At 41.7% G+C, this 11,878-nt stretch overlaps 2 protein-coding genes across 3 annotated transcripts; one reads left to right on the forward strand and one right to left on the reverse strand.

Annotated features, from left to right (window-relative positions):
- Positions 1 to 6: 6 nt before the first annotated feature.
- Positions 7 to 6,448, reverse strand: LOC138604178 (uncharacterized). The gene is made up of 6 exons (XM_069676044.1): positions 6,376 to 6,448; positions 5,197 to 5,380; positions 4,735 to 4,838; positions 1,887 to 4,643; positions 1,245 to 1,441; positions 7 to 484 (listed from the first exon to the last, which is right to left on the reverse strand). Exons 2-6 carry the CDS (start codon positions 5,378 to 5,380, stop codon positions 391 to 393), a joined length of 3,336 nt encoding a protein of 1,111 aa, XP_069532145.1. The 5' UTR covers positions 6,376 to 6,448; the 3' UTR covers positions 7 to 390.
- Positions 6,449 to 7,514: 1,066 nt separating this feature from the next.
- Positions 7,515 to 11,691, forward strand: phb (prohibitin). 2 transcript variants are annotated; one of them, XM_069675962.1, is made up of 7 exons: positions 7,515 to 7,567; positions 8,124 to 8,217; positions 9,065 to 9,226; positions 9,546 to 9,688; positions 9,799 to 9,915; positions 10,012 to 10,107; positions 10,238 to 11,691. In XM_069675962.1, the coding sequence occupies exons 2-7, from the start codon at positions 8,133 to 8,135 to the stop codon at positions 10,448 to 10,450; spliced, it is 816 nt and encodes a 271-aa protein (XP_069532063.1). In that variant the 5' UTR covers positions 7,515 to 7,567; positions 8,124 to 8,132; the 3' UTR covers positions 10,451 to 11,691. The 2 variants fall into 2 exon arrangements, with proteins under 2 accessions (XP_069532063.1, XP_069532062.1); XM_069675961.1 differs by having other exon boundaries at positions 7,522 to 7,567; positions 8,121 to 8,217.
- Positions 11,692 to 11,878: the final 187 nt, after the last annotated feature.

The following is an 11,878-nucleotide window of genomic DNA, read 5'->3' on the forward strand; positions in this document are numbered from 1 at the left end:
GTGAAGTTTTTTTTTTATTCTGTGCCCTTTCTGAAAAAAACTTAACTTGAATTTTAAAAAGTATTTTATTCCCTAATATCCTACAAACATCTTCCTGTTTTTCTAGGTGATACTTAAAACTACAGAGGACAGTATAAAATGCTTATCAATACAATACAATGAACAATTTACAGAATAGAATGCTTTTTTTTTACAAAATAAAACTCGAAAAATTCTGCAATCTTATAAAAAATATATACATCATTGGTCATCATAAAGTGGCTCAAACAGAGCAATACAACCTGGTACTAATCGCCATCACCATACAGTTACAGTGCAAATGGCTGTAACAACAAATAACATTTAAAATATACTGTATATAAAGCTACATAAAACCTCCTTCTCTGACTTTTATTCTGAAGGCTTGGCTGTTGGCTCCTCGATCCCATGGGACGTCAAGACCTCAGACAGGCGGGTCAAGTAAGTGGAATCTGGGTAACCGCTCCTGAGACAGACAAAAAGAATACTGTTCATCAAACACATGGACTAGTGTGACCTTTAATTCTACAGCTCTGTTGGATATTTGATTATATTCGCATGGATGCCATTTTCCTCTGACGTCATGCTAAGGGTGAGAAACTTAAATGCTGTTATAATGTCGTACTGCTGTTTTAAATGTAAGGAATCTGACAAATAGTTATTATTTCATTAGTTCAGGAACTGAAGACAATGAACAGTGAAAATGCCAAAAGTCGATCAATTTTCAAAGTAAAAACAACATATTTGACAACCCATTAACTACCTTTAGACAACAGCTAATGTTCAGCCATTTCTAACTAATTTAACCATTAACGAGAAAGTGGCTAAAGCTAATATAACAGATTGGAAGTGTTGCGGGATACAATTGGAAAGGGAATCTAAAGTTATGTTAGCTAGGAGTTTACTTCCTAGCTAATGGTAAAGTTAGCAAGGAAGTGGTTAAATGCTAATATTAGCTGGGGTCAAACAGTAGCTAACTTGTTATCAAATATGTTGTTTTATCTTGAAATATTGTCCACTGGATTTTCACTTTCCATTGTCTTTAACTTGCTCATTAATCTGGAAGGGTTTGAATGTTTGCCAAATGTTGACCTTCAAATATTCATACAACTCACAAACTGGAACAAAGCAGTATGACTTCATAACAAGATTTGAGCGTCCCACCCTGAGCATGACGTCAGAGGAAAATGGCTGCCATGTGGATGATGAATTCCCACTGGCCTCACCCAGATTTGCCTCCCTGTAGGGTGGTCTTATGTGGGATGCAGTCCCAGGTGACCTTGGCAACTGTCACTGTGAAGGTTAGTCCCTCGCTGAAGGCTTTCTCCAGGCGGGGCAGCAGCCTCTTTGTCTCCTCGCAGTCAGGAAAGAAAGCTTCGAACAGCCCTCCTTTAAATGGTTTTCCTGGAGAAGGGTGACCCTCCTGAAGAGAAAGCGAAGACCCCAGTCAAAAAGAATTCTCTAGATATTACCATGGCGAAGCTAAAAGCAAAGTATAGATATTAAAGCACTACGGCTAGCTTAAAATATTAGTGCCAAAACATATTGGCAGCAAATTGCAAAGTTTGTACATAAGTTTGTATGTTATTTTCCAATACTCAAGACATCATATAAGGCCTTTCTGGAGTGTCTTAAGTTAAGATTAATGCTTGATGCGATCCTCATCTACAACTCAATAAAGTATAAGTTGATGTTTCATGGAAACTGTTGCACAATTACCAGCTAAAATACTCCAACTGAGTAGCCATTGTTCTGCAAATAGTATGTATTTCTTCCAGGCACTAAAAGGCACTACTGTACAATCTGTGAAAGGCCTCTATCAGATAAACCAGTTATCAGAGAAAATATGTTTCCAATAAGCCCCTCACCCCTTGGATCCCATCAGGAATGCTGTAAGTGATCTTGATAGCAGAGTCTTTCTTGTGACCTGGAACTCGGATGTATATTCTAGAGGTTTTAATTGTGCCCTGGATGGCCCGTGGTGCTGGCTCCGGCTCATGGCAAACTCCACACTGGGCATGTACTGTGTCCAAGCAATTTGAGCAAAAGATAGCCCCACATTTAGTTCTTGTCATCAACTTGTCACTCGCCCCACACACACATATGCACACCAGGCCTCCCAAACCAGTCCTGGATTCCTCTGGGGTGTCGTGGACCTCTGATTGTCTTTGCTGGATACTGTCCTTTTGGGTAGAACCTGTTGGTCTCTCTTTCTTGTCTTTAGCGGTTAGGGTCGTTTTTGTTGACTCGACACCATTCACATGACTCGCACTGCTGTCATTTCCTGTTTTAGCCTTCTGTGTATCCATCTCTGCTGTACCTATAACCTTCACTTTCTCCTTAATGACGGGTTCTTTTCTCACTGACAGTTGGCTAATAGATCCATTCGCAAGCTCGGTCTCTTGGAATTCACTTCTGTGGTTTGTTCTCCTATTTTGACTACTACCTGTCCCATCCGCTTTGCTTGTTTGGCTCTCTAGCATCACCGGCGGATTACTGTAATGCAGACCAGCACTGTGGTCCTCATCTGTTTGCAAAAATGTGGACGGATTCCAATTGGAGGCCGAAGGGCTACTTAGGTCCTGTTGATCAAGTCTTGGGGCCGGAACTCCAGAAAAAACCTCCTGCAGTGTGGCACCTACCTGAGAACACAACTTTTTGGGACCAAGGAGAAATAAACTGGCAGGCAAAATCTGGATGGTAACCTTCTTGTACTGGCAACGCACCTCAGCACAACAAGCCAGTAAGTTTTCATCAGCTTTGTCAGTAATACCAAGCTCTGACAAGTGCAGCTCCTGCAGAGAAAAGTCTACTTTTACTGAATCAACCAGCTTCTGTAAATCTAGCTGACATGAAGCCACTTTGGAACAGTTTGCCCCTCTTAAGGTGATAGTTAGATCAGGTCCTCCCTTTGAGTCGCTCTCTTTCATCTGAACATCAGAGGTGAGGTCTTCCACACGGGTGCTGTAGGCTTCTTTTATGTGCTGCCACATCACAGAGGACACTGTTATGTCTGCAGTATAGACTTCTTGCCTGTCCCTGCTGGTTTGGTTACTGAAGCTAGAGGACCTGGCTCTGGACTTACCAGGGTCTTCTTGACTTTTCTGGCCCATAACTTGGGCCTTCTTCTGAGGCGTTCCAGAGAAACTACTGGCTCGCTTTAGGGTGGATCCAGAACCAGCAGGTGGACGTGGAGTACCTGGACGTGGAGGCAAACTGGACTGAGTTGTGCTAAGCGGGGATGTTAAACTCTTGGGTCGAGTATCAGTTAAATGTGCATTCAAGGAAGTTTTATTCTTCATAGAAGGAGTTAAAGTCAAAACATCTCCACTCCTAAACAAGATGTCCCCACCGGTGTTCTGGGCTTGTGCTCTGGAGACTCCTTCACCAGGAACACCTGCTGTTTCTGACAACACATCATGCCCTAACATTGGCCCAATGTGTGCTGGTCTCCTGGGAGATGAGAGACCTCGTAAGGTGAAGTCAGTTGGCAGACTTCCTAATCCAGCCAGTCCTGAATCCTTAAATCGAGCTGCTAGTTTATACCGCCTGGCTCCTTCGTCTCTCCTCTCATCCTCCTCTGACCTCAGCTGATCTGACCTTATCTGATCATACACAGAATCTACATTGGAGGAAGTAGTGAGGAGCAACCTCTGCTCATCAGTGTGGGCTGATGTACCTGAATTAGAGGAAGGAAACCTAATAACACTTGCTATATCCTCTTTTTCACCCCTTACTTCTCCGTGGTCTAGGAGAAGGAACTGCTTGGCCTCAGACACGTCACTAGTGCTCCCGATAATGTAAATATTTTGGTCATCTTCATTTAAAAGAAGCTTGGGAAATCTGACATTTAAGTTCTCCATCGCCCTTTGCAGCCCCCCTCTCGGGGACAGGATTCTTTTAGGGAGCTGGGCTCGACGGATCTTGTTCTCATTCTCTTGATAAAGCCTACTTATTGACTTTTTTGCCAGCGCCATGCGCTCCTGATCTCGACCATCTTCCCCAAGTCCGGTTGAAACCTGCAAAAACAGAGTAGTCAACCCCTGATTAGTCAAATCCACCACTTCAACGCCATACTGACTAAGGATCTTCTGGTACTCTTTCCGGCAATGTCTCTGCAGATATTGGAACATGTCTGCATCCACAATCAGCGAGAAGTCCTCCTCTGAAGTGGTGGGATGCTCAGGGAGCTGCAGGGCCGCACCCTCTGGCTGCCCAGTATGTTCCCAGTAATAACCACCAGGTGCCTCGTGTCTATATGAGCTTGAGTTGTACTCATCAAAAGGTCTGCCAGTTTGAACTTTCTCTCTTTGTTGTCTTTGCTTATTAGGTTTCCTGCTTTGATCTCCTGACTCCTTAGTCTTAGGCTTATGTGCTATCTGAACTGAGCTGGAGCCACTGGTTGCAGGTGGATCTGAGTCTTTTGATTCTGCTTGCGCAGGATGGCCGAGTAGTTGTGCCAGAGCTGCCTGGACTTTGGAATAGGTCCCATGTAATGTGCACAATTCTTCAGAAGCATGGTAGCTTATCTGGATATCAGGGTGGCTCTCATGAAGGCTTGTCAATGCCATCATTCTCCGGGGAAGCTGGTTGTAGTTGACAGTTGCTGATAAACTTAAGATGACCTATGATGACAGAAGGAGATAGAAAACAAATGGATTTGACTTTATGTTCAGCATTCGTTCACATATTTTTGAATATTCTAGATAACTATACCTTGTCTGGATCAAGGCTTTCCCGGTGCTCAGTTACGATGACTTTATGTTTCTTTCCATCCACTTCCAGAATGTGCCGGCTGTGTTTAATAACTGTCTGTGCCACTGTGTAAGACAGGTCACCAGAGGGAAATCAATGTCAGTCTGAAAGACATCCTGACTAAGCTCTTTTACCACTGACTACTCTATTGACTTACATGCCAACATCTCCATCTGAGTGTAAAGCACTGGTGACAACCAGCATAGAGCAATGTACTACTACTACTTTGCAAATTATTGCAGCTACATTTTGTACAATTAAAGTTAATGAGGTTGTATTAGGTGTTAAAAGTTACTAGGATAATATAGTTTAAAGTCTTCTCACACCAACATAGCTCTGTAATAGAATCTATTAAGTATGCAGAAAAATCCCCTTCCCCTAATTTCATATGCACAAACATGCACATACGCCGACTCCACTGACCTCCACTGTCCTCAAAGGTGATGAGGGCAGAGACGGGCGTTGCCTTGACAATGGTGACAGAGTCTATTTCCCCTCCTCCATTCTTAGTTCTTAGGAAGTGGATTAATAGCTTGTCTTTCAGCCGGTCATCCTCAATGTCTGCCGGCAGACCACTCACTGTCACAGTCCGGCCCAGCTCTGCCATCTGCTGGGAGAAACACAATCACTGCTGTAAATAAAGACTCTTTATAGTGACTGCAAAACAACAACTCAAAAGTGTTATGCCCCCATAAGAGTGAAAGTGAACAGCAACATGGTGATAGCAAAAAGACAAATCACCCCATCACACAATCACATTCAGGCAGCCATTCAAAGACCCCACCCTTGCACATAGGAAGGGAGACATATTTGATAATATAACACCACCTATAGGGGGTTACTAAGACACTACATCAACATCACCCCAAAAAATTTCCATTGCAAGTATCATCACAAACTACATTTGTTAAAATTCTGAGCATTTTTTTTATTATTAGTGTCTTCTCTAATCACAACAGCAGCTTCTTAAAAAATTGACAGACAAGGTTTGAAAAATGATGTGTTTTTGTTTTAAAGCCATAACGATCAAGATATCTGATTTGTATTATTTATGAAAACAATATTTACAGTCTTGGTACAAATCTCCTCGTGCAAGTTATACAGGCTATTAGCGAAAGTTGTAATCAATATGACCAAATTGTGGCGGATTATTAAGTCAACGCCCCTTCTTGCCCACCTTCCTCATTCCTACCAATAGTTTGTAGCTATCATGCAGGCAACTATTTGACCAAAAATTAACTGCCTCCAGATACAGCATTTCTTTACGAACTAGTTGTTGCAGTTTATAGACTACACAAACAATAGATGTGTGTAACAGCAATGTTACTATCAGATTCGTACATTTATGAACTCTTCTGGTCCGAATTGCAGTTATATTGCAAGATATGCGCAAAATGTTGACTGCATTTTGTTACAGGATTCCAAAAATTTTACGAAGAAGTGAAAGGGAAAGCCACATTGCAGACCTGAGTGACAAGGAAGTGAAAAAATAAGTCAAATCTAAACTGACAATCTGCCTGACGCACTATCGACAGAGCTCCTGTTTGTGCCTGGCGCTGAACCTAGCTGTCATTAATTTCAAGAGTCGTGATAACTACTGACCTTACTGATGTTCCAAGGCGTTTTGTCGCGATCTTGCAAAGACCGTCAGACTTTCCAAGCCGTGGAGGACAAGTGAAACTACAGTGTGATTTCTCATGCCCGCGCTTAAGTGTGATTTCTCTTGTCCGCGCGAGGGGGCGACCGAGTGCCGTCCCATTGCATATAACAAGCATACCTTATAGTCTGAATCAATGGTCTGAATGCATACAGTGCAGTGTGTGCGCGTGTGCGGGTATAAATGCAGGTTCCTGAGCCGGTTTTTTTGATGCTCTGTCTATGGCTGAAAGATGAAATAGTTGTCGAATATACCAGCCCTCTCCCCCTAGAGTTTAGACCCATATGAGGCCTAAAGAATCAAAAGCATCCAATATTCTACATCCTTATAATTAGAGAACCCCCCCCCCCCCCCCCATTAACCAACCACACACCTTAGATGTATGTGTTTGTGAGGAGATGACCCAACCCCTAAAGTGGAATGTTTTAGAATAGTTGATGGGACTCATCTTGAACTTATAAATACAAAATATAGCCTATATAATTTTCATTGAATTCAGTCTGACAGACAGAACAATTTTACTATGCAAAACAAAGCTGTTCACCCTTTTTCTCCATTTACATGCGAAAGGACTTTAAACATATATTACAGCTGTCATTGTGGTATAGATCGTCTTATGTTCTGTGGGCCGACAACCATTTTCTAACTTAAGTTCATATTGTGTTTTTAACAGCAAAGACAGCAATGATCTCTTATATTTCATGGGTAGCAGACAGAGTGGCTGATGTAATATTACAAAACATGTGTTACGAAAAGTGGGAAAGGATGGTAAACTTATGTGATCAAAATGTTGAGTTTGAAATGCTTCTTTGTACACGAGGATACAGCATGCAAAATGTAATCTTCGTATTTAAAGAGCTGCCTGGGCTATAGTCGAGTTTACTTAACAATTCAATTAATCAAGCAATGAATTGGTCCTTCAATCATTTGAGTCCAGCCAGGCTCTCAAAACGCGTATGGCAGTAATTAGCATCATTACAATAAATCCAACAATTTACGCCGTAGAAGAAGAAACTAGTCTTTTGTCCAATCAGAGGCTACGTTGTTACGGACAGTGCGCAGGCGCTGTGAAACAGATATTTCATGTGCTGTACGTCGTGTCCGGTGGAGGTCACAGAGACTCTGCGTAATACCGAGGTGAGTTTGACATGCCGTGCCTTCGTGACACAGAAAATACTTCATTTGATAGTCAAAAGTGTGTATAGCAATAATGATACAGCGAATTGGAGACATTCTTATTTGTTATCTATAAATGATGGTATATCACAAGTGGAGCGAACACGAGCAACCACTTTGCATGCCAAAAGCTAGAGATAACATGCGTACAGTCACCCGGCGTGGTTTTGTACTTACTTGACATAAGCATCACATTCGTTTGCATGTGACTCAAATTATATGTATGTAGTATTATCAATGTCATAAACTCTAACCTACATTTCGCGGTTTTGTCGACTTAGCTTGTCAGCTGCCACAGTCTACAGCTAGCTGCTAAGCTAATGCTAACTGAGCTACATTAGCTTACACCCACAGCCTTGGCATCTCTCAGCCGAAGGCCAATGCTAATTATGACTGGATTGAAGGGAATTAGACTTTCTAAGTACCGTCACAAAAACTCAAAATCTTTTACATCGGGTGGGACTAATGCTGATGATATGTACTGCTTGTGTAAACGTCTTATTTCCACTGCCAGTAGATTGCTGTCATGGCCAAGCTGTTTGAGTCTATTGGGAAATTGGGGTTGGCCCTCGCCGTTGGTGGAGGTGTTGTCAACTCTGCGCTTTTCAATGGTAAGTGGTGTTCAATGTAATACAAACATTCATTCACACTACTATAATGATATTGGAGGTTATTATTAACCTTGGCCAGTTAACCTAGATTTTACCTCACTGACAAGTGCTGTCCTTGATGTGAACACTGCAGCTCAAGAAGTCTGGGCATCCATGAAGTCAAAATAAGATTACTTACTGACTCATTGAGTGTTAATCTTTTTCCTGTTAAGGCTGTTTTAAGATGTATAACTATGTTACATCATCCCGTTTAAATGCAGCATCTCCTACATAAGGCAGTGCAATAGAAATGCATACAATGTTTAAGGGAGGTCCGTGCACTGCATCGTTAGAGCACATGCAGATATACAAAGAGGGAAGAAGTGAAGAAAACACTTCAAATACAATAAATACACAAAAAATGTCAAAACTGTTCTATAGAATACATAAATGCACTGTACTATGTTGAAGTACTTCAGGTCCAATACAAAGCAAAACTTTCCAGGACACATTAATAACTGACAGAAAAATAAATTGTATTGAAACTTCTATTTTGTTGTAACTTAGTTTCGTTGTTGTGTACCATTTGAAGGGTTAATTGTTTGCTTGTGTTTTTTGTATTTGCAGTGTGTTTCTCACTGCTGGATTTGAGTTGTGCATGTCATTCCTAAAATCTGTCTGTAATAAGCCCGAAAAACATCCACAAAGAATGCTGTTTCAATGTTGTTCACGGGCAACTCAGGGTCATACAGTATGTCAAAGGTTAACAAAAAACACAATCCTGGATAGAAATTAGATCTCAAAACGTTTGACAGTCGTAAAACTACACAAACCTCTGACATGAGACTAACTATCATCCTTTTTACAGTTGATGCAGGGCACCGGGCTGTGATATTTGACCGGTTTCGAGGAGTGCAGGAGGCTGTTGTTGGTGAAGGAACCCATTTCCTCATTCCTTGGGTTCAGAAACCTATCGTCTTTGATTGCCGCTCCCGTCCACGTAACGTGCCGGTCATCACAGGCAGCAAAGGTACATCGATTATCCTCTGACCTGCTGTTCTCACTTTTTCTCATACTAGTGTTTCTTTAAAAAACAGTCAGCTGTATTGGGTCTCTGAGGATACAACTAGTCTATTGGAAATGTTTGTTTTACAACGAGAAAATAAGCAGACATTGTGCATTTTGTAGACAAAATGTTAAATCATATAGAATTGTTACATTAGGATGTTGGCAAACATGATGTATGACTGTAGGTTAAGCAGTAAACATGTTTCATCTATTAAATATTTCATTTTACTTGTAGACTTATCAATGCTGTAAGATTTATATCTAAATCATTCCCTCTGCAGATCTGCAGAATGTAAACATCACATTGCGTATCCTCTTCCGGCCGGTGACCAGCCAGCTGCCACGCATCTTCACAAGTATTGGTGAGGACTACGATGAAAGGGTTCTGCCATCCATCACCACAGAGGTCTTGAAGGCTGTAGTGGTGAGTATCAGTCAAGAGGAGTAAATACAAATAAACAGATGAAAGTGTTTATGACTTACAGTGAGCTGTAAACCTCCACTGTGTGTGTGTGTGTGTCTCCTTCTTCACAGGCTCGTTTTGATGCTGGTGAGCTCATTACCCAGAGAGAACTTGTATCTCGGCAGGTTAGCGAGGACCTTACAGAAAGAGCCAACACCTTCGGCCTCATCTTGGATGACGTTTCACTGGTATGAAACTGCTGGCAATTTTGGAGCAATGCGTATGTGGTCTGTGGATGTTGGCCTAGAGAAACAATTGTTTTTTTATTGTGTGTGTTCTTGCAGACACACTTGACCTTTGGTAAGGAATTCACAGAGGCTGTTGAAATGAAGCAGGTGGCCCAGCAGGAGGCTGAGAGGGCCCGTTTCGTTGTAGAAAAGGTATTTTTAACACACACCTCATCCAGATTCGAGCCTTCTTGTGCCTTAAAAATGTATATGGACTCTCTATGGGAAACAGATGGAAGGTTGTGAATTAAGGCAGCTCAACTGATCTTTTTCATCCTTTTAGGCAGAGCAACAGAAGCAGGCAGCCATCATCTCAGCAGAGGGAGATTCCCAGGCTGCCTTGCTCATCGCCAACTCCCTGATGGAGGCTGGTGATGGTCTGGTAGAGCTTCGTAAGCTGGAGGCAGCTGAGGACATCGCTTTCCAGCTCTCCCGCTCCCGCAACATCACTTACCTGCCCTCAGGACAGAGCACTTTGCTCCAGCTGCCACAGTGATAATCTCTCTCTTAATTTCCCGCCCACTTTCGCGGTCACCAGCGTTTACAAGGGCCATGGAAGGGGTGGTTGGAGGATTCAGTTCAAGACTCCCAACTTCACATACATTCCTCCCACTCTTTCTCCAACCAACTGTGGACTGGGCTCTGCTGATAGCAGCATGGTGCAAGACAAAGTGAGAGGTCTGCGATGGATACATTTATGAAGTCCACCCATGTGTGAAGGAGTGGAGGGGAATCTATATATATTAAGTACTTTGTTTTGAAAAGAATTGACAATGCAGTAAATTCTGTTAAGCTATGTCTTTGCTACGTTGTATCAGATTCACAGCACTGCATGTTATGAAAGCATAAACGATTCTAACATCAAAGGAAAATCGTCTGATTCCTTTTAAGAGATGAGATGAAAAATGCCATTACTGTCATTATTGTTGGGCTGAAACGTTACACCAGATTATTCAACTGCATATATTCAAATACACAATGATAGGCTCTCCTGTGGATTCACTTGCATTACTGACAACAGAGGGTTTATTCTGTTGACTTAGTCTCTTAAATTCTGACTTGCTAGGAGTCACATTTGTGAAATAGCTGCTTTCTAGCAACTTACTTCTTGAAAATTATTACCACCCCCAATGAATAGGAATGTGCCTGTCTGATAGTAAAGGATGATCCTTCATTCTTTACAGCTGTCTTTGTGTCTTTAGTTTGTGTGGAGCAAGTGTAATGCCCATGTTTCAGAAATGGCTCAAATCAATAATAAAATTGTCTTTCTAAAGCCCAGTGGTCCTGCTTGTGGTGAAAGGCTTCAGAGGTCAATGTACATTAGTTTGTCAAGTGTCATCTTTATAGTCACCACTTGGGGGTGCAGCATAATCGTATCCCCTTTTTGGAAATATATTGTGGTGGAAGAGCAATCAGTGGCTTTGTGTGTTTCTTCCTCAACCATTGCTTAATTATGTTTTTAAATTGATATTTATTGATTATTGTTAGATTTGAAAAGCCATATTTTATGAAAATGGCTTTTTCGATTAATTAAAAACCTCATAACATTTTTTTTGAAGATTTTCACATGGGGAAAAAAGGAATATTTGACATGATGATTACTGCATTTTAGATATGTCTTTAGATATAGCCTTTGCAGTGTCGCGGATTATCTTTAAGGTAGACGTTTATTAGGAACATGTCTGTAACCATAAAGCTTCATATTTAAAATAATAATAAAAAGATTTGATTTTCAAATAGGATAAATGCATTACTCTACTAGGATTGTTTCTTTAAGAGGCTAGATTGGTCCGCTGGGTCCTTCTCATTATTATTTCATCAATCAAGGATTTCAGCTCAGCGCGCGCGCGCGCGCTGTGCCCTGTCTTGTTTGGAGGGGAGACGAAAAGAATCCAGACCCAGACACGCTGCCGCGCGCCTGCCC

The sequence above is a fragment of the Semicossyphus pulcher genome, unplaced genomic scaffold (assembly GCF_022749685.1).
Source record: "Semicossyphus pulcher isolate SPU_LCO1_2020_fin unplaced genomic scaffold, fSemPul1.0.p SCAF_25, whole genome shotgun sequence".
In the NCBI taxonomy this organism is placed as follows: domain Eukaryota; kingdom Metazoa; phylum Chordata; class Actinopteri; order Labriformes; family Labridae; genus Semicossyphus; species Semicossyphus pulcher.